General features: G+C 51.7%; 1 protein-coding gene across 1 annotated transcript; it reads left to right on the top strand.

Annotated features, from left to right (window-relative positions):
• The first annotated feature begins 20,703 nt into the window (after positions 1 to 20,703).
• Positions 20,704 to 21,662, top strand: LOC116813050 (peroxiredoxin-like 2A). The gene has a single exon (XM_032759231.2). The coding sequence runs from the start codon at positions 20,719 to 20,721 to the stop codon at positions 21,322 to 21,324; it is 606 nt and encodes a 201-aa protein (XP_032615122.1). The 5' UTR covers positions 20,704 to 20,718; the 3' UTR covers positions 21,325 to 21,662.
• The last annotated feature ends 1,033 nt before the right edge of the window (positions 21,663 to 22,695 follow it).

The following is a 22,695-nucleotide window of genomic DNA, read 5'->3' as shown; positions in this document are numbered from 1 at the left end:
GTCTTTGCCTGGCATTCTAGGCCCTTCAGGGTCTACCCTGTCTCCATCTCTCAAATCTCATCCCTCACACTCTGGGCTCCTCCCACAGAACCACTCTAGGCAAAACCACTGCACCCTTTCTCCCTGTTACTCTCTTCCACGCCTCTACTCATGCCATTCCCTCAGGAGCCACCCGGATCCTGCTCAAGTACTGCCAACCCAGGAAGCCTGCCTTGAACTCCTCCACCCAGACTGGGTCATGTTCCCCCCGCACCTCCCGCCCTGTCGCCAGGTCTTCCATGCCAGCACCTCCCCACCTGCACCCTCTCCCCAACCTTGATTTCCAGCCTCCAGGGATGGTGTCTAGTTCAGATCTGGATTCCGGGGCCCAAGCCAGGGTTGGCACATCATAAATCCAGCAAGGTCCTGCCCTGGCATCTCCCCTTACCCTCCTCAGCCCTGGCCCACACACACCCGGGCATGAGGTTTGGACTGGACTGGATTGAATCGGCAAGGTGGCACTGGGGCAGAGCTGAGACCTAGGATGGTGGAACAGGCAGGAAGGTGGGGGCATATCGGGTTTCTCCAACAACTGGACAGGTCTGGGTTCAAATACTGCCCCAACAGTTGCAGGGCTTGGCAAAGTCTCTTCAACTCCTAAGCTTAAATTCCCCTGTCTATAAACTGAGCATGCCAATAATATCCAGTTCGCTGTGTGTGTGCGTGTGTGTGTGAGTGCGTGTGTGTAGTGTGTGTTTATTTGTATGTTTTAGGATCCATTGACATTCTGTGCTCAAAAGGCCTTGCCATAATGTTGCCTCTGACTGTCGCTATTAAGGTGAAAAGAGAGAGGACAAGAGGGAGGGGGAGGTAACTGTCCCAATGGGAATGGGCGGGAAAGAAGTGGTCTCCACTCCTCTAAGACCAGCTATCTCCTCCCCAGCCTCCAGAATCCCCACCTCACATACTGAGCCCAGCTTGTCTAATTGTCCTCCCACACTGGCCGGCCTGCCTCCCAGCTTGTCTAAAAGCCAAGAGGCTAAACTTAGCAAGTCAGGCAAAATCAGGCAGAAGGCAGGTAAGGCATGGATGTTCATAGCAGCATACTCACAACAACAAAACGAGCCAAAACACAGAAACAACCCATATGCCCATCACCAGATGAACAGATAAACAAAACACGGAATGCCCCTGCAGTGGAGTGTTATCCAGCCATGAAAAAGGAGGTAGTGACACGTGCTACAACATGGATGAGCGTTGGAAACACTGGGCTAAGTGAAAGAAGCCACATATCATCTAATTTTCCTTACACAAAATGTCAAGAACAGGCAAATGTATAGAGACAGAAAATGAACCAGCAGTTGCTTAGGGCTGGCAGGGGGGAAGGATAGGGGAGTGACGGCTAAAGGGCACAGTTTCTCTTTGTGGTGATGAAAACGCCCTAAAGTTGACAGCGATGGCTGAGCATGGTTGCTCACACCTGTAATCCCAACGCTTTGCGAGGCCACGGTGGGAAGATTGCCTGAGGCCGGGCATTCAAGACCAGCCTGGGCAGCAGATTGAGACCCTAGCTCTACAAAACAATTTTAGAATTAGCCAGGTGTGGTGGAGTGTGCCTGTAGTTCTAGCTCCTTGGCAGGCTGAGGAGGGGGGATCGCTTGAGCCCAGGAGGTCAAGGCTGCAGTGAGCCGTGATCACACCATTGCACTCCAGCCTGGGTAACAGAGAGAGACCCCATCTCTAAAATAAATAAATAAATAAATTGATAGTGTGGCAATAAATTGGTAGTGGTGATGGTTGCACTACCTGTAAACATACTAAAAGCCATTAAACTGTACACTTTAAATGGATGAATTGTAGGGTATGTGACTTCTAGCTTGATCAAACTGTTTTAAAAAGAACAAGTGTGGCCCAGGTGCGGTGGCTCATGCCTGTAATCCCAGCACTTTGGGAGACTGAGGCAGGTGGATTGCTTGAGGTCAGGAGTTCCAGACCAGCCTGGCCAACATAGTGAAATGCTGTCTCTACTAAAAATACAAAAAAAAAAAAAAAAATTAGCCGGTCTCCAGTATCAGAGAGAAGGTGAATCATTGAACCCGGCAGAGGTTGCAGTGTTTGTCCTGAAACCAGCCTGATCAAAAAAACTAAAGGCTGGGCGCAGTAGCTCACACCTGTAATCCCAACACTTTGGGAGGCCGAAGTGGGTGGATCACCTGAGGTCAGGAATTCGAGACCAGCCTGGCCAATATGGTAAAACCCCGTCTCTACTGAAAATACAAAACTTAGCCAGGTGTGGTGGCACGCGTCTGTAATCCCAGCTACTCAGGAGGCTGAGGCAGGAGAATCACTTGAACCTGGGAGGCAGAGGTTGCAGTGAGCCGAGATCCCACCATTGCACTCCAGCCTGGGCAACAGAGTGAGACTCCATCTCAAAAAAACAAAACAAAACAAAACAAACAAACAAAAAAGAACAGGTGGGGACAGACTAGGGAGTAGGTCTCCAGCTGGGGGACAGAGTGATAGCCCCCGGCAGGAAAGTCAAGCCCTAGATTTCACACTAGCTTCCTTGTTCTCCCAACAACCACGAGGGAAGGTTGTCATCATACCTATTTTGCAGAGCAGAAAGCTGAGGCTTGGAACATGTTGCCTGAGGTCACACAGCTGGGATGCTGAGATTCGAAATCAGAGAGAAGGGCCTGGCCCGGGCCTGCCCACTGTGCCCCTCCTCGGGCTTCCCTGACACTCCCAGAATGGGAGGCTGGGTCCCCAGCCTGGCATAGGCTGCCCTCCGATAGGCTGGAGGGTAGAGGGAGCGGCCACTGTGCTGGCACCAGCCCCAGGCATGTCCACACAGGTGTGGGCCTCCCGGCTCTGCCCCAGCGGCTGCCTGGCCCTACACCCCTGGCCAGGGCCGCATCTCCACCCTCAGGGCAAGCCCAAGCAGCTGAGAACATCTGCCCCACCTGAAGGGGATCACCCTGGACGCCTGAGGCACCTGGCACCACTGGGTTGGTGTCTGGGACTGGGCTGATGGCCGGGCATGAGGGGTGGCAGGTGTGTGGCTCAAGAGGGGACTCAGGCCATGTGCATCTGCGTGGTGTGTGAGCGTGGAGTCTCCCTAGGCTGCTCAGGGTGTGAGCCCAAGTGCAAGCACACGTGTGTGGGTGAAGAGGATGTGCCAGCCCAGGAGTGCAAGTGTGTCTCAGTGTGTCCTGCTGGAAGTGGGGATCGTGGGTGTGCAAGGGATGCACCTGGGGACAATGAGTGTGCAAATGTGGGATGCCTGGGAGCAGACGCGAGGGTGACAGTGGGCTGGGGCCTAGTGAGCGTGCGAGTGGGTCTGTCATCACAGGTGTGTGGCGGCGTGCACACTTGCTCGTGTCTCCTCCTCCTCAAATGGCTGTCACCCCCCCCCCAGGGCCTGTCCAGCCACCTCCTTGATTTATTTTTCTCTCTCTCTTGTCTCCCTTCAGGCTGTGAGCATATGGAGGGTGGACACCACCCCCGAGGCCTACCCGCCACTTGTTACAAATTACAAAGCTGCGGGAGAGCTCTTGCCTCTGAGCCTCAGTTTACACATCTGTACAATGGAGATAAAATAGCTCCTACCGCAGGAGGTTGCTGGGAGACGTGGACTAGAGTAAATAAAGAATGCAGCGGCCCAATGCAGAGAGTAAAGGCAAGAATTCAGTGGCGCAATGCGTGGAAACATGCGCAGCCACCCCCACCAACCCTTCCGCTGATTTTGCCCTGGCCACTCCCCTCCTGCCAAGGCCCTGACAGTTACGGGCTCTAGGCAGCTCAGGGAGGTAGGAGACTTCTGGGGTCAGGACGCACCCTCCTGGGCGGGCAAAGGCAGGCCCAGGGCAGCCTCTGGGGAGGTGACGCCCAGAACACCAGGTGTTCTGCCTTGATGAGGACAGGTGGAGATCAGAGGACAGGGTGTGGGCTCAGTACCAACACGTATTCATTCAGCAAACCCCTTCTAGGCACTAACTGTGCCAGGGCCTGAGCCAGAATCTACAGAGCCCCCAACCCTGTCCACCAGGCATCTGGCGAAGGAGGTTTTCATCCAGTGTGGCGTGTGCAGGATGGAACTGCAGAAGCGCAGATGAGGGCCCCAGAGCCAGCCTGGGGTGGCCCAGTGAAGGGTCTCAGAGGAGGGGGCTGTGGAGATGAGACTGCAGAGGAGCAGTGAGCCAGGCATTCCAGGCTGAGGGGACATCTTGAGCAGAGGCCTGACGCCACCTGAGCATCCACCTTGAGGTAAGAAATGACGGAGACCGTGCTGGAAAGGCCATCAGCACCAGCGGCAGGTTAGACACGATAAGGTTAAGGCCTAAGGTTCAGTCCCAGTGGTGGAATCAGATATTGTTAACAATTGTTACTCTCACCCCACCTCAACAGGGGTCTCGTGATTTGCAAAGCGCTTTCATATCTAGGATCTTACTTGGCCTTTGTTGCAATCCTCCCATGGAAGTAGGATAAAAGGCCCACTCATCCCTTTTTACTTTGGCCACTAGGGAACTCAAAGACTACACTGAGCACTTACTGGCAATTACAAAGACAGCTCAGACATCACTTCTCTTTCTACACCTGTACACCTGCTTTTCTCTCTTGTACTTTGATTTTTCTCCTGGCGGTCTTTTTTTTTTTGAGACGGAGTTTCCCTCTTGTCACCCAGGCTGGAGTGCAATGGCGCAATCTCGGCTAATCACAACCTTGGCCTTAGGTTCAGGCAATTCTTCTGCCTCAGGCTTCCGAGTGCCTGGGACTACAGGCATGTACCACCACGCCCGGCTAATTTTGTATTTTTAATAGAGATGGGGTTTCACCACGTTGGACAAGCTGGTCTTCAAGTCCTGACCTCAGGTGACCCGCCTGCCTTGGCCTCCCAAAGTGCTGTGATTACAAGCATTAGCCACTGCACCCAGCCTCCCTGGCAGTCTTTTGGGGAGTAAGAGGGCAGAGAAGAGGGCAACGAAGAAGTTGCCACTAATGGCATATTTTGCTGGGGTCAGGGAAGGCTGTGTGCACACACCCTGACCCACCCAGGCACCCAACTCCCTTGTTCTCCCACCAGGCTCTCTCCCATCATCCCTTCCAGCAGACCCTCTCTCTAAACTCTGCCTGGCACACTGTTGGCTCCAAAGGAAACTGAGCCCCAGAGGGAGATGTCACCTGCCCCAAACCTCTCCACAAGGCCAGAATCTGAGTGTCTGGAGCCCTGGCTTATGATCATGCTACCCTTCACCTACAGGAGCAGCCCTTCACCACTGTGTGACGGGGGGCATGTCATTAAACCTCTCTGAGCCCCTGCTCTAAGCCGGCTTCCACACTCACAGGAAGTTGCTTAAGGAGCTTAGAGGTTTGTTCAATGCTGATTGACTTTAAGCAAAGCAGAGCCCCTCCCCCTATTTGTACTTTGAAAGGAAACAATTTTCGGCTCCCATGGCTGAGAGGAAGGTGTCCACAGAGCCCTGGCTATGGGGCCACAGGACAGTAGCTTCTCCTTTCTGCGCCTCAGTTACCTCATCTGCAAAATGGGGAGGAGCATGCTCACTACACCCACACACTCTCCTTCCTGGACTTCACACAGAGGACCTTCATTCCATCCTCCCCGCAACGATGGAAGGAGCTGGTGCTGTGCCCATTTTACAGATGAGGATACTGCATCCAGGCCACACAGCTCCCAGGTCTGAGTGAACAGCCCAGGTTCTTCACCGCAACCCCATACCACCTCTCGGAGAGAACAGTCTCCTGCACACAGTAGCGGGTACCTAAGAGTCAGGGACCTCTGGGTCCCCATGGCCCAGAACCTAAGAAGGAAGGTATTAGCCCCAAAGAGGCGTGGACCCCACCCTGAGAGCTCCTGGGCTGGGCATCACTCCAGCAGGGTCCCACCAGGGCTGCGTCGGCCATGTGTGATGCAAAGTAATGACACAGACTAATGGGAGAAGGTGCCAAAAACATGCGTATGCACAAACCAACTGCCACCCAGCCAAGCGGCAGCCCAGGATGGTTGCAAAACTCGGCCTGGCAGGTGGACCCTGGAGGTAGCTCCCAGGCTGGTACTGGAGCCCAGGCTGGCACCGTCTGAGCCATGGATACCAAGGGCTGAGTAGGGCCACTGCAGGCAGGCAGGTGACACTCAGGGGCAGCCCCCTAGGGAGGGCCGGGCAGAATCAGAATCAGCCCCATGCTGCTAGTTCTTGGCCCTCTGGTCTTCCTGCTGGGAAGCCAGAGGCAAAGCTGGATCCGAGCGAGCCCTTTCCACCCTTTGAGGCTCCGTCTGCCTCCACCTCATCAAAGATCAAGTCCAGCCTTCCTTGTGGGGAGAAGAAGAGGACAAAGGAAAGGTCAGGACTTGGAACACGTCTCGGCTACCCTGTCACCCAGACACCCACTGTTCCAGGAACCCTTCCCAGGTCTGCCGCTCATTATGACTCTGAGCAAATGACTTCATCTCCCTTGTGCCTCAGTTTTCATAACTGTAAAATGGAGACAATAACAGTGCCACCCTCACAGGGCTGCTGTGAGGAGGGAATATAATGCACGTATAGCCTGACAACGGTATAGCCTGGCATGCAGTGAGGTCTTGCTAACTGTTAGCCAGTGGTGCGCTGGTAAATGCTTACACACGGGGTAGGGCGTGGTGGCTTATGCCTGTAATCCCAACACTTTGGGAGACCAAAGTAGGCAGATCACTTGAGGTCAGGAGTTCGAAACCAGCCTAGCCAACCTGGTGAAACCCGTCTCTACTAAAAATACAAAAATTAGCTGGGTGTGGAGGCAGGCACCTGTAATCCCAGCTACTCGGGAGGCTGAGGCAGGAGAATCACTTGGACCCAGGAGGCGGAGGTTGCAGCGAGCCAAGATTACGCCACTGCAATCCAGCCTGGGTGACAGAGTGAGATTCTATCTCAAAAATAAATAAATAAATAAATAAATAAATAAATAAATAAATAGAAATAAATGCTTAACAATAGGCTTCTAGGGGTATGAGGGGTCCTGGTTTTGTAGCATTGCCCAATTTCCATGGTACAAATACTCTCACCATCACCAATATTAAGCTACCAACATGACATCCCAGAACACGAAGCTGGGGAGAACTGAGAAACAGCACACTCTTTCATAGGTAGCGTTTCCACCCTACATTAAAATGGAAGATTTTAGCGCTAAGAGGAGTTTGTAAGCAGACATTTAGAAGCAGCTAGCAGAAGTTTCTTACACGCTTAAAGTGAAAAGGAATCACTATTATCTATTAAGAGAATAGATAATATTACAATTACAGAGAGAATCTATAAGAGAATAGATAATAGTACAAATCTATAAGAGATGGAGAATAGATAAAAGTACAATCTGTAAGAGGATAGATAATAGTACAAATCACTATTATCTATTAAGAGAATAGATAATAGTACAATTATTAGGAAGTAGTGAACCGAGTGTTTATTACCTTTGTAACATGATTTGTTCAATTGCAAATTTATAAAATTTAACTTTTGGTGATAGCTGTGCCTAACAGCCGCTTTGCAAATTCCTGAGAATTCACCAACCAGCTCTTGGAAGCTGGTGCAAGCCGGCTCCAGCTCCCCGCTGATTTTACTCTTCCCATTCTATCCCACCTCCTTGCTTTCACATAAGCCACTTCTGCTTGGAATACGCTTTTTTGCATGCCTTTTCTCTTGGCAAACTCCCACTGTTTCCCCAATAATCTAGATAATATCATTTTTCAAATCCCTCCTCTGTGAAGACACCATGCCGTTGATTAGAATCTCAATGAGCCCTCATGACTCTATGAGCTAAATCTTGAGGGCCCCATTTTTCAGATGAGGAGACAGGCTTGGCAAGGTCGGTCAGCTGAATGGTGACGTTCCTGGGGGGGCCAGACTGCGTCAGGCATTGCCTTTTGCAGAGACCAGGTGCACAGATGCCTTTCTGGTATACTCGGAAGAACATTTCACTGATCGCTTGCATGTTGCCTCTCATGCCCTTGACGCAAGCATCGGGCTCCATTTCTCTAGGTTAAGCATTGCCCTGTCTGGGTAATCTGGGTACAGGAAGCTGGGGGAGGCCCTGGGATGGACCAGGAGAGCCGGGCAGAAGCTGGATGGGGCTGAAGAAGCCAGGAAGCTCTGGGACCCACTGCCAAAGAGCTGGGGAGCAGAGCGGGCGGGGAGGGCTGTGCACAGGGAGGCGCTGACCGGCTGCCCGCCTGGGGGAGAAGCTTCTGGAGGAATGTAAGCTATGAGGGAGGAGGGGGTAGGCAGGCCCGGGCAGTCACAGCGTGGCCCCCTGGGGAAAGTGGTGGGGGAGGGGGGACACAAGCCAGAGAAGACCCTGGTAGGGCCCTTGGCCTTGGCAGCTGCCCCCAAAGAAAGCAACCGCAGACTCATCCATCATGGGGGCTGGGAACCAAAGGGAGGGGGTACCTACTGGGGCCACAGCTGCCCAGCAAGGGCAGAGCTGCCCCCCCAGGGCTCTGCTGAGGCAGGGTGCTGGCACAGGGAAGCCATTGGGGTGTGGCAGCCAGAACTGGGTTCACACCCTGCCCAATCATTTCCTGGACGTGTGACCCCTTAGCATGGCACCTCCAGCCTGAGCCTCAGTTTCCCCTCCTGTAACTCCCCCTCTCAGAGTCATGGTGAATCATACCTTGCGGGCAGTATCCCAGGTGTCTGGCCCATAGCAAGTGACAATTGGAATCACGATAATAAGAGCAGCCAGCCTCTACCTGGAGCTTCCCTAGGCCAGCACCGTGCTGCGTGCTTCCCGTAGTCCCAGCCTTCAGCTTCTCAAGGCCCCTAGGAAGGGGCTAGCCCAGAGCTGCCTTGGATAGGAAAGAAAACCCAGGCACAGAGGTTCAGGGTGTTCCCAGGGTCACAGTACAGCAGTGAGTAGGTGGGAGCCTGGCCCTGACCCGAGCTCCGTTCACCTCAAGACAGCAGGCTCCTCAAGGGTGTGCCCCGTCTCTGAGTCTTCACCCTGGAGCACAGGGAGCGGCAGACCGCAGAGCTCAGTGGCTGCTGAATGAAGAGAGATGCCTCCCAGATGTGCCGCCACCCCAGTGATCCCCCAGATTTGAGACCAGGTTGGTCCCCAACCTCCGCCCAGGATCCAGGCCTCCGTTGGCCAATGCAGGCGCAGCCCGTTTTGCCCCCACACCCAGCCTTGGCCCTGAGGGGCTGTGGAGCTCAGGCACCCCGTCTCAAGCTCAGTTTCCCCACTTTGCTACTGGGTGATGGGAAGAACTCAGATGGGATGGGAGCTCCAGGGGCTGCCTTCGGAACAGGAGCCAAAGGTGGGTGAAGGGGCTTCCTGCCTGGCGGGACTCAGGCCTGAGGACTCCCTACCACCAAATGGCTGCTTCTAAATCATCCTTACAAAATACAGAGATGATCCAAGAGTACCCGTCCCCCCAGCCCCTGGGGGACAGGGGGATGCTGGCTGAGTAAAGACAGCCCATGGAGGGGGAGGAGAGGCTGCAGGGAGTGAGAATGGGCAGGGAGTGACAGGGCTGCCCCCTGGTCACCAGGCCCCAGCCCTGCGTGCTCAAATGCACACACTTGAGCCCAGCCTGGGGAGGCCCTTCAATGCCTGCCAGGCCCATCTCTCCTCTCCACATGCCCTTCCAAAGGCTGGAGCCCCAGGAATCCTCACAGCCCAGGAGCCTTGGGGGACCTCACAAATGCAGGGCACAGACACAAGGCTCTTTGCACATTTTATCCCATTTGCCCCTTCATCCTCCCTGTAGGACAGGTGTATATTTCTCCCTATCTACTGATGAGAAAATTGAGCAGCCCAGAAAGGTGAGGTAACTCACCCAGAGTCACATAGCAAGGAAGGAACAAAGCCAAGACCATGACTCCTGTCTGACCTGTCTGTCCTACCCCAAATGTGTACTCCGAGTACTAGAGAACTGTTTGTGACCTTTGGCTGAGAACAGTTTGTGACCACATGGACCCTGCATCCTCCGCCATGTGCGCATGTGGCATGGGCTCTAGAACCTGGTCCCTGGGGAAGGAAAGAGCCATTTAGTCTCTCTGGGTCCGAGTGATGATGAAGATGGTGGTGAAAGAGGAAGGAAGTGCTCCAGGGCTAGAACAGCGGTTCCAGGTGCATGGTCAGAGAAAGAAGCTGAGACTCAAGTCAAGGGGACCGGGGACCCCTCCTGCATTGATATTCCCAGGCTGTGTGGCCTCCAGCAAGGCACTTCCCCTCTCTGAGCCTCAGTTTTCTTGAGTGTACAGTGGAGGTGAGAATGCCTCCCTCTAGTGTTGACATGAGGGTCCAGGGCCACCCATCATGCTGAGTATGTCGCACCCACTAGGTGCTCAATAATGGCTTTCTGTGTCCCCTTCCTCCACAGGATGTGAGCCCAGGACAACCTTTGTCCAAGCAGGTGGTCTTTCTGGGTGCCAAGAAGAATAGTAGGGAACTTGGTTCTGGTAGCATCCATGGCACTGCCCCAACTTCCAAAGCTGCCCAGCAAAGACTCACTGGATGTTCTCAGACCGGCCCTGGCACTGGGATAGGAGGGCAGGTAAAGCCTGCATGAATCCCTGTGACAGCACAGGGTCCGCAGTTCCAAGCAGCCAGCCCATGAAAGGGGACTGTGTTTCCTCTGAGGGGCTTCCTGGTATGACAGCGGTACGAGCTATCTCTGGAAGCCTCTGAGGAGCTAGGGAACCATGAACCCAGACATCCCAGGGTTGGGGAACAAGGGCTACTAGCCACAAGAGCCAGCTTGCCCACTCCCATGTTGTCTGGTCACCTCACAGCAACTGCCAGAGACATGCAGCCCCTTCAGGGAATGGGGGCGACTGGAATTAAGTCTAGGAAATCATCTCTGCACTTCCAGAGCTTCGGACTGTGCCTGAGACCCAGGATCTGGGAGATGATGGGTGGATGATGGATGGATGGATAGATGGATGGATGGATGGATGGATGGATGGATGGATGGATACATGAATGGGTGGGTGACTGAATGGGTGGATGGATATATGAGTGGGCAGATGGATGGGTGGATGGATGATGGATGGATGGATGGATGGATGGATGGATGGATAGATGAACAGATGGGTGGGCAGATGAGTGGGTGGATGGATGATGGGTGGATGCACAGATGGATAGATAAGTAGACGACGGATGGATGGGTGGTTGAGTGGGTGGATGGGTAGATGGATGGGTGGGTGGATAGACTGGTGGATGGATGGATGTGTGAATGATAGATGGACAGATTTTAGTTCTGAAAATCCAAGTTTTGAACATTTCTGTGGCAGCAGCTGTCAGTGCCCATCTATATTCACTCTCCCATTTCTCACTGCAAATAACAGTGACTCTGCCTCTACAGCCACAGAACATACTGGCCCAGAAATGCCTGAAACAGCCTTCAGCCAAACACAGATGAGAGTGGAGGAAAAATACCCCAATTTCCTCCCCTTTGGAGGGGCAACGCTGAGGCTTGTTCTGCCCCCTCTCCCAGACGTCCCCAGGGGTCTGTGCCCAGGTGGCCAGAGTGCTCACCTGCTGACCGACACGCCCTCCTCTGTTGGCCTCTTTCCCTTCCTGTCTCATTTCCTGACTCATCAATCTGGACATTAGGAAATCACCTCCCAGGTAAACTGTTTGCACTCAAATCCTTGACTTGGGGTTGGCTTTTGGGGGACCCAGCTTAAGACAACTGCCTCTGCCTTTTACCTATTCTAGGACCTTGGACAAGTCATTCTATTTCCTGTGCCTCAGTTTCCTCACCTGTAAAATGGGGACAATTATTTAATGTTCACAGCACATCCATGTGGTTGGCATCAGGGAGGGTCTACCGTGTGCCCCACCTCACACTGGCACTGAGGGCACAGAGAAGAACAGCCACAGTCCCTGCCCTGGAGGAACTCACCAAAGACAGTGGAAAGGGCGGGTGCCAAGTCCAGGCCACTGGGTTGGAAGACCCAAGGCCAAATCCTAGCTCTTCATATCTTTGCTGGGTGCCCCTGGTCAAGCGACACTTCACTCTATGCCTCAGTTTACTTTTCTGTCAAGTGGGGAGAGAAACCACTTCATGGGGCTCTTGTGAAGAGAAGGAGAGAGAATGCAAGAGAAGTGGTCAGTACACGGCCTGACACACAGTGTGTGACAAAGGGAAGGCAGTGCCGTTGTCATCATTGTTAAGAAGGAAACGCATAAAGTCATGCAAAATGTGAGCTTGTGTAACTGACAGTTCAGTTGTGAAAGAGAGGGAGAGAGTCAGTGCCCTGGGAGGTCAAAGAAGAGAGCCATTAGGTGGCCTGAGAATGAAGCCGGATGAGGAAAGCCTCATGCGGGAAAAGAATCCTTGCTGGCCTTGAATTTCACTCTTAGTCAGGCATGGAAATTCCCAGCATCTGAAATTTTACTCTTAGACATGCATTCCTTTTGCTTAGCCATTGCTGTCCCAGGCCTTGAGCTACACCACCTTTGTCCCCACCCCACAACCCATGCTCCCACCACTTTCCTAGAGGGCCTCACAGTTTCCCTGGCCTTGCCGTGCTGTTCCTTCCACACGCAGCTGTGCCCTCCCTCCAGCTAGAGCTGTGGGAGGCCTTTCTGAAGCCCATTCACAGCGATCCTCTCTGGCCAGTGTGGCATGAATAGGCAGGGGGGCTGGACCAACTGCATCATGCTCCCCGTGGGGCTTGGTAAAAATGCAGGGTCCTGGGCCCTGCCCTCTCAGATTTTGTCTGGGATGGGGCCCAACCAGATTAGAAAACCACTTATTTGGCCATTCATACACGCCATATTACATGTGTAGAAACTGAGGCCCAAAGAGCACACACAAGAAAGTGCCCAGACCAGAGTTCCTAATTCCCCATCAAGCCCCCACCTTCCCCTTTGGGATAAAAGCTGCCTGGCGGGGGCTTCAGCACAGCCCCCTCTGGGTCCCGCTTCAGGTGTCCCATCTGCCAGCCACCCCTGCTCAGTCTAGGGGGTCACAAAGCTCCCATGGGGCCGCCAGGTGTGCAGCCCCAAAATGCCTCCAAGAGGCTCTGCCAGCGTTTGGCAGGTGACAGGACTTGGGTGCGGGGGTGGAGAGAACCCAGCCTTGAGTATTTAAATATTTGCTTTCTTACAGAATGGCATTCTTCAGAATATCAGCCAATTTGTATAGAATTAGTCAGTGCCTGGCCCCCCAGCTGCCGCACCGGGACTCCAGGGAGGAGGAATGTACCTGCAGCCTCGCCTGATGCGGAGGCTCCAGCAAGTCCCAGCACAAGATTCGCCTGCCTGCCCGTGACCAGGAGGGGAGGCGGGTGGCAGCAGGGCAGACGTGGATCCCAGCCACTCCTGGGCAGCCTGTGCCCCACACCAATCATAAGCTGCAGCTGCCAGAAACTTGCGCAGGAACAGCAGGGGTGAGGCCACCGACTTCCTTCACACATGTGCACGCACTCACACTCACACTCACACTCACACACATCCTGGCTGAGCAAGCCCATGGACCAGCCCAGGGACCCCTGGAAAGGAGCATGAGATAACTGGTTGAACTCTCTGCCAGAGTTTCAGAAAAAGCCGCAGAGGTTATGCAAGAGCTAAGTTCAAATCCCAACACCACCTCTTAACTTACCGTGTGACCTGGGACAAGATGCTTTACCTCTCTGGGCCTCACCTGCCCCATGTGTAAAATGGCAATCACAAAGTGCTTACCTGCAATCATGTACACGAATGTGCTTTCAGACACTGTGAAGTGCTGAATGTGCTCTGGGAGTCAAAGCCATGCTACCTGAGACTTCCAAACAGGTCGTGCTCCCTCTGTAATGCGTCTGTTTATGTTGATTCAATCAACAAGCACTTAGTGAGTACCTACTATGTGGTGACTTTGAGGACATTATTTCTGCTTTCTGGGCCTCAGTATCCCCACTTATAAAATGGACAAGTTAGAACACAGCCTCCAACACTCCTTCTATAACTACCATGTTATGTATCTACAATAATCATTCATGTAAAATTCTCTCACTACTAACTAAGAGGAAAGGTAAGAAGAAAGAAAGAAGTTCTTGGCCAGGCGTGGTGGCACACGTCTGTAATCCCAACACTTTGGGAGGCCGAGGTGGGCGGATCACCTGAGGTCAGGAGTTCAAGACCAGCCTGGCCAACATGGTGAAACCCCACCTCTACTACAAATACAAGAATTAGCCAAGTGTGGTGGTGGGTGTCTGTAATCCCAGCTACTTGGGAGGCTGAGGCCCGGGCGACATCCATTCTAAGAAAGAAAGGAGAAGAGAGAGAAAGAAAGAAAGAAAGAAAGAAAGAAAGAAAGAAAGAAAGAAAGAAAGAAAGAAAGAGGGAGGGAAGGAAGGAAGGAAGGAAGGAAAAAGAAAGAAAGAGAGAAAGAAAGAGAGAGAAAGAAAGAGAAAGAAAGAAAGAAAGAGAAGGAAAGAAATAGAAAGAAAGAAAAAGAAGAAAGAAAGAAAGAAAGAAAGAAAGAAAGAGAGAGAGAGAAAGAGAGAAAGAAAGAGAGAAAGAAAGAAAGAGAAAGAAAGAAATAGAAAGAAAAAGAAGAAAGAAAGAAAGAAAAAGAAGAAAGAAAGAAAGAAAAAGAAAGAAGGAAGGAAGGAAGGAAAGAAAGAAAGAAAGAAAGTTAGTTCTTGAGAGGGCAATGTCCAAGCAAAAGGAATGCACATCTAAAAGTAAAATTTCAGGTGCTGGGAATTTCAATGTAAGAATGAGAGTGAAAATCAAGGCCAGCTAATATTATTTTCCTGCAAGTCTACCGCCTGTGTGGGCTTGGTGGGTTATTGAACCTTTTCCCCCTTAGTTTTTCATCTGTAAAAATGGGATAACAATATAGATTTCACAGGGCAGCTTTTGGTGTTAAGGGGAAGCATATCTGTGATTCACAAGTTGAGCAAGATCATCCCCTTTCAAGTTTTCTCCTTGTTCTTCTTCAAGTAACTTTGTCCTTTCCCATTCATTCATTCACTTACTCTGCACATGCACTGAGAACCATGAATCACTGGGTAATATTCTTAGAGGGGGTTATGGCCAGGAGCCCAGCGGACGGGGCCCCTGCTCTTCAAGGTCTCACTTTCCAGTTGGAGGAGACAAGGAAAGGCAACAAATAAAACTGAGACACGGGGTGACATGACAGAGTGGGACCATGGGGCCTTGGGGGAAGTAACATTGCAGCTGAGATCTCAGTTATTTTGTTGTTGTTGTTGTTTATTGAGACGGAGTCTTTCTCTGTCACCCAGGCTGGACTGCAGTGGTGCAATCTCAACTCACTGCAACCTCTGCCTCCTGGGTTCAAGCAATTCTCCTGCCTCAGCCTCCCAAGTAGCTGGGATTACAGGCACGCACCACCACACCCAGCTAGGTTTTCTTTTTGTTTTTTTTTCTTTTTGTTTTTTGGGTTTTTTGGGGGGGGTTTGTTGTTGTTGTTGTTGTTGTTGTTGTTTAGTGAAGACAGGGTTTCACCATGTTGGCCTGGCTGGTCTCAAACTCCTGACCTCAGGCGATCCACCCACCTTGGCCTCCCAAAGTAGAGATCCCAGTAACAAGCAAGAGCAGCATGCAAGGATCAGGGGAGAGAATCTCCAAGCCAAGGGGAAGTCTGTATGAAGGTCCTGAGGCAGGAAGCAGCTTGGGGACCCTTAGGAGCCACTCAGGTGGCTGGAGCTTGTCAAGTGAACAATGAGGTTAAAGAGGAAGCTCACATCAGGCCTTGGAGGTGGTTAACCACCGCCCCCGACAGGTCTTCATGCTTGCCAGCATCTCCTTCACCTATTTCCTTGATGGCACAAGGCCCAGGACCCAGGCATCAGAGACCACCGTCTCCTTCAAAGAAGCAGGTTAAACACTCCGGATTCTCTCACAGCCATCTTGACTTTCCCTGGATTTATGAGTGCTGTCTTTTTTTCCCAAGGATGAGAAGCCCCATGCCGGGGTCAGGAGAGACCCTGATGAGTTTCCTCCTAGGAGCAGAGATGCCGTGGGCAGGAATGTGGGCCCCTCTGGGAGCCTTTCAGGCCAAAGTCAGATCTTGAAAAGGCTCAGCCCCACGGGTGGGGATTAGACAGGCTGCAGGGAAGGACTGGGATTACAGCAAATCCCTGAATCACAAAGCCAGGCAGGGCTCCCCCTGCCCTCACTGCTGCCCCGGAAAGCCCCCTCGGCTGACCCCAACCCCAGTCGGGAGCTGAGCCTTTGTCCCTTCCTGTCCATCAGCTCAGAGAGCTAAGGAGGTAAGACTTCAAGCCAAGGCCCTGGGGACTGGGAGGTCCCAACACAGCCACCCCAACCCTTTTTCTTTCTATCTCATGACCTGAGTGCTAGACTTTCCCTCACAGGTTTCCAGGCCTATAACCTCTAACGCAGTGTTCATCCTACAGCCAGATGTGACTCCTGAGCAGCCCAGTTTTCACCCAGCATACACCCTATTCCAAACTGGAAGATTTTTCTGTAAGGTCTAATATACAAACATGTGTTCAAGTCATAAATCTACAACTCAATGAGTTCTCACAAACTGAATGCATTCATGTAAGAAGCACTCAGAAACCCCCTTCCGGCCCCTCCTGGCCACTCCGTCCGACCCTGCCCAAGGAAAACCACTATCCTGATTTCTATTATTATAGATTGGCTTGGCCAGTCTTTGTATTTTATATGAATGGAGTCACACAGTATGTGTTGTTTGGTGCAGCTTCTTTTGGTCAAGATGTTTGTGAGCTTCATCCACACTGTTGTCTGTAGTGATGGTTTGTTCCTTCTCATTGCTGTATAGTATTCTATCCTGGGACTATATCATAATCTACTGTTGATGGGATTTCAGCCACTTCCACAAAAATAAATGCATTCATTATTTGCTGCTGCATAACAAGTTATCCCACAGACAACAAGAAATGTTTATTATTTCATCATTTCCACAGTCAGGAATTCAGAAGCAACTTACAGAGTGGTTTTGACCCAGGTCTTTCCTGAGATTGCAGTCTAGCTGTCAAGCAGGACTGCAGTCATCTGAAAGCTTGACTGGGGCCGGGGAGAGGGGGAGATCTGCTTCCAACACAGCTCCTTGCCATGGCTATCGGCAGGAGGCCTCAGTTCCTCGCCAGGTGGGCCTCTCCATAGGACTGCTTGAGTATCCTCATGACACAGCAGCTGGCTTCCCCCAGAGTAAGTGAAGCAAAAGAGAAGAAGGAGGAAGCCACAATGCCTTCTGTGACCTAGTCTTGGAAGTCACACACATCTGCCATATTCTATTCATTGGAATTGAGTCACTAGGCCCATACTCAAGGGAAGGAGGATTAAACCACCTCTTGAAGAGACTATTGAGGAATGTATAAACACATCTTAAAACCACCACAACAAACAAATCTTTTTTGCATCAAGTTCAAGGTCCCTGGTCCTGGGGAGTGAGGCTGACATTTCCTCCTCCGGTTCAACCAGCCCTGAGGGGATGATGGCTCCATGGGAAAGACATGCTCAGGTTCTGGTCTCAGCTGGGCCAAGAATCTCTCTGAGCCCCAGGTTCCTCCTCTGAAAAATAGGGATAACAAGAGTGCCCACATAGAGCACGTCAGGGGATAGAATTCCCCAGAGAAGTCCCTTATCCCTGAATTCCATTCTCTGATGGCACTTATTTTATAATCTTTAGTGTGAAATCAAGTCAAAGGCTTTTAGAAGGTTCAAAGTAAGTCAGGCAAATCTTCTTGCAGAATCTCCCGTCTTTCCTGCCTCCTTTAACGGCCCCACCCACTATCCTGCTTCCAGTCAGCGCATCTGCTGTGGAGCTGAGACCTCAGCCACGTGGGACCCAAACTCCCCATGGACCCTGCTTGTGCCCAGATGCCAACCTGGCTGTCCACCACTCGGTCCTTCCTCTCAAGCACCTGCTTTTTGCCAGGCACTGTGTAGATGCCACCAACACATAGCAAAGGCAAGAACACACCTCCTACCTCGCAGAGCCAACCTATCAACAGAGAAGGTAAATATGGTGAGAATTGCTGCAAGGGCCGAGGACCAGTGCATTGAGAGCTGAGACCTGGGCACCTGGTCTTGCCAATGTAGAGAGGTGGGGAGGGGAGGATCCCTGGAGCTGGGCTCTGAGGGCTGAAGCCCAGGAAGAGGGCCAGGAACCTGGCATTGAGAAGAGACAGCAAGAGTCACTGTGGTGCCACCTGAGGCTGGAGAGGTGGCAGGGCCCAGACCCCACAGCTGACAGGCCAGGTGCTTGGGCTCTAGCCTGAGGGCAGCGGGGGTTGCAGACATGTTTTAAGCCAAGAAATAATGTAACTCGTTTTGTGTTTTTAAACATACAAGGAACACATTCTTCAGCACGTTCCTGGTTCCCCTCGAAATGCTGGCCGTTCCTGCCTGGTCAAGGAGCCATCCACGACAAGGGAACCCGTTCCTGGACCTTTTCTGGCTGTGTAATCTAAGCCAGGTCGCCTACCCACTCCATGCCTTGATTTCCCCAGCAGATAAGATCGACCCTCCAGGGTTTCCAAGTGAAACCAATGGGGAACAGATACTGAGCCCCTGTCTGGGTGCCTGGCATATGGACTGCGTCACAGATGACAGGCCTCACAGCCTCCCAACCCCAACTTGTCTCCTCTGCCCCATCCTCAGAGGCTTCCGGGGCACCAGAATGGATTCCTCTTCCCCCACCCTGCCAGTGCTTTGGCAAGGAGGCTTCTGTGCATGGCTTCACGTCCTGTCCTGTTTGTTCCTCCTGAGTCACGCACCCTTTTCACCCAACTCCCAGGGACTGACCGTGCGACGGTATCACGTGAATTCAACCAGTTCGACTCCAAGCACATCTGCCAGGCTGTGGAAGGAAGGCATTGCTGCAGATAGAATTATTCTGGCCCACTCACCACTGCCGTCATGTTTTAGGGCCTCTGTCAGTGGCAGGCACTGTGCCAGGCTCTTGACCTGTGTGATCACCTTTAATTCTCACAATAACCTGGGATTTAACTCCATCTTCCAGGAGAAGAAATCGAGGCTCAGGAACAGATACCATATTTGCTCAAGGTCACGTAACAAGGCTCAAGCCCAGGTTCACCTGCTTTGAAACATCAATCTATCACTCACACACACACACACACACACACGTGTGCTCATTCATGCACCCACACACACCACTGCCACCATCACTCTGGCTGGCTGCTATACTATCGACCGCTTACTCTGCATCTGACCCTGTGCTATGAGGCTCCTTCAGACGATCTCATTCAATCCCCACCACAAGCCGTTAAGATAGATCCTACATCATTGCCATTTTGCAAATGGAGAAGACGAGGCCCTGAGAGGTGGAGTCACCGGCTGAGCTGGGCTTTGAATCCAGGATCTTCTGACTATGCTGGGAGACTGCTTGTGAGGGATTGGTTCCCTTGGCCAATGCGACACAATCAGAGGCCCTAGGACGCCTCCAAGCTGGGACACCTGGAACGCCGAGACTGTGGGTGGGTTCCACCATGACCTCCCCTCTGAGTCTTGAGGTGACTTGGCAGGGACCCCCCCAGCCTCACGCTACCTGGCTTCTGGGGGTCTTTCTGACCATGAGATCCCCACCCTCAGGTTCCTGGGCCCCGGGCTCTTCTTCTTTTCTTCTTTCACTCTGTGCCAAACAGGCTAAAAACACGCCAAAAATGAGCCCCTCTCGCTTTAGTGCACTCACATAATGTGTGGCAAAGAAGGACGCATTAATCGCTCGGGACCCACATTTTTCAGTGACATTAATCTCTAGCCGGAAAAGCCTCTCTGGACGGTTCTTTTCAGGCTGAAGGCACTTAACGTTGGCCAGGGGAGCAGAAGGGGCCCGCTTGGAATTCCTCTCTAACTCCCAAACACCACACCCACAACCCAGCCCGGCCAGCTTCCCTGGTTATGACGGGGTGGGGGAGATGCCTGCAGGGGATGTGGGGGGACAGGGGGTGGGCAGGGTGGTGAGTGAGCCATAGGTGTGCCGTGGGGCATGCACGAAGGTGAGAAAGGCTGGGTTTCAGCCCTTGCTTGTTCATATCCAGGCATCTGCTCACCTGAAGAATGTGCATCGATGCGTGTGTATGTGTGTGTGGGGGGGGGGGGGGCGCATGTGCTAGGACACACATGCCAGTGACTGTGAGACACCTATGCGTGCCCATGGGTGTGCCCTGGCGGGTGTGTCTGTGTTTGTGATTGAAAGTGTACAACTGTGTGAGAATATGTGTGCAGGAGGAACTGAGACTATGGCCATGGGTAGAGCTGGGTGTGCCACACTTAGGTGCATGTGTGATTTCGTGTACACATGTTGCTGTGAGCAAGATGGTACACAAATGTGTTTGCTGGGGCACACCAGTGCTTGGGAGTCACTGAGGGCATGCCTGACCCTGTGAGTTTGCACAAATGTGGGGAAGGCAGTGATCAGGTCTGGGGTAAGTGACAGGGATGTGGTGTCCCTCACATGTGCACACAATGCATTTTGACAGGCATAGGTGAGCACTACAGGCTGGCCACTGCAGTGGAGAGACAGGGCTGGGATAGGTGTGAGGTGCTGCAGCCCACCCAAGGTGCTGGAGCCCATTTGAACCTGCACACAGGAGCTGACTGTACATCTCTTCCCAATTCCGCATTCAGCAACTTCACGCTGCGGGCTTGACATTGACCACAGTGGGAGTATTTACACTACGGGAATTGGCAAATGCCAAATCAGGGCTTGCTTTCTCCAGAGGGCCTTTTGTGAAATATTTGCCAGCAGAAGGCCGTCAGAAGGGAGGCACTTGAGAAATGTCTTTCCTCCAGGACCCAAGTTTCTTCACCATGGGGATGTGGTCCATTGGTGCAGGAGCCCTGGGGGCTGCTGCCTTGGCATTGCTGCTTGCCAACACAGACGTGTTTCTGTCCAAGCCCCAGAAAGTGGCCCTGGAGTACCTGGAGGATATAGACCTGAAAACACTGGAGAAGGAACCAAGGACTTTGAAAGCAAAGGAGCTATGGGAAAAAAATGGAGCTGTGATTATGGCCGTGCGGAGGTCAGGCTGTTTCCTCTTTCGAGAGGAAGCTGCAGATCTGTCCTCCCTGAAAAGCATGTTGGACCAGCTGGGCATCCCCCTCTATGCAGTGGTAAAGGAGCACATCAAGACCGAAGTGAAGGATTTCCAGCCTTATTTCAAAGGAGAAATCTTCCTGGATGAAAAGAAAAAGTTCTATGATCCACAAAGGCGGAAGATGATGTTTATGGGATTTATCCGTCTGGGAGTGTGGTACAACTTCTTCCGAGCCTGGAATGGAGGCTTCTCTGGAAACCTGGAAGGAGAAGGCTTCATCCTTGGGGGAGTTTTCGTGGTGGGATCAGGAAAGCAGGGCATTCTTCTCGAGCACCGAGAAAAATAATTTGGAGACAAAGTAAACCTACTTTCTGTTCTGGAAGCTGCTAAGATGATCAAACCACAGACTTTGGCTTCGGAGAAAAAATGATCGTGTGAAACTGCCCAGCTCAGGGATAACCAGGGGCATTCGCCTGTGTTCACGGGATGTATTGTTTCCACTTCAGCCCCTAAGGAGTGAGAAACCCATTTATACTCTACTCTCAGTATGGATTATTAATGTATTTTAATATTCTGTTTAGGCCCAGTAAGGCAAAATAGCCCCAAAACAAGACTGACAAAAATCTGAAAAACTAATGAGGATTATTAAGCTAAAACCTGGGAAATAGGAGGCTTAAAATTGACTGCCAGGCTGGGTGCAGTGGCTCACACCTGTAATCCCAGCACCTTGGGAGGCCGAGGTGAGCAAGTCACTTGAGGTCGGGAGTTCAAGACCAGCCTGAGCAACATGGCGAAACCCCATCTCTACTAAAAATACAAAAATCAGCCGGGTGTGGTGGCATGCACCTGTAGTCCCAGCTACCTGGGAGGCTGAGGCAGGAGAATCACTTGAACCTGGGAGGTGGAGGTTGCAGTGAGCCAAGATCACGCCACTGTATTCCAGCCTGGGTGACTGAGACTCCGTCTAAAAAAAAAAAAAAAATGGTTGCTGTGCCTCATTACAAATGCATATGGTGTTTGAGTGCTGTTGTTTGAAATTATTTTTCTTTTCGGGTCTTCAAAAATCCAAGAAAAGTTGATGATTGACTTGAAGATTACAGAATTTAAGGTTTTTTGGCATGTGTGTTTTCTATTAATAATTGGTTATAGGATGTCAAAGTAATACTTTCATAATAGAATTGACATGCTCTGGGATAGTTTGACAAAGGTAAATTGTAAAGTGAAATCTCTCGTTTCATTATCTTCCATTCTAACCTCAGAGATCCGTTTCTCTAGAAAAAATGACCATCTCTGGCTTTAATAAAATTATGCATCAGAAATCAAAAAAAAAAAAGAAATATTTGCCAGCACACCACTGAGTAAGACACAGCCCAACCCTATGTGTGCTGATTTTCTTGTGCTAAAGTGAGTACGTGTGTGCGTGTGTGCACCCCAAGGTAGCTCCAAAATTGTGTGGCAGTAGCACATAAGATTAGAACACAGATTCAGAAAAAAGGGACAGAAGAGGCAGACGGAGGTGGCTTGAAGAACATCGGTTTTGCAACACTCCAGAGAATGGATCCCTTTCTGTCTCAAGGGCTTTTTGTGAAATTCTCCAAAAAATAAAACAACTGCCAAAGAAAAACACTTAAACTCATATGAACGTGAGAATTGTCATGATCCTCTCTCAGCACTGAGCACTGTCAAACCAAACTGAAGTAAGACTCAGGGCTCCAGA

Source organism: Hylobates moloch, unplaced genomic scaffold (genome assembly GCF_009828535.3).
Source record: "Hylobates moloch isolate HMO894 unplaced genomic scaffold, HMol_V3 SCAFFOLD_9, whole genome shotgun sequence".
Lineage (NCBI taxonomy): Eukaryota > Metazoa > Chordata > Mammalia > Primates > Hylobatidae > Hylobates > Hylobates moloch.
The sequence above is the reverse complement of the archived record's forward strand: the minus strand, read 5'-3'. Positions and strand labels throughout refer to the sequence as shown.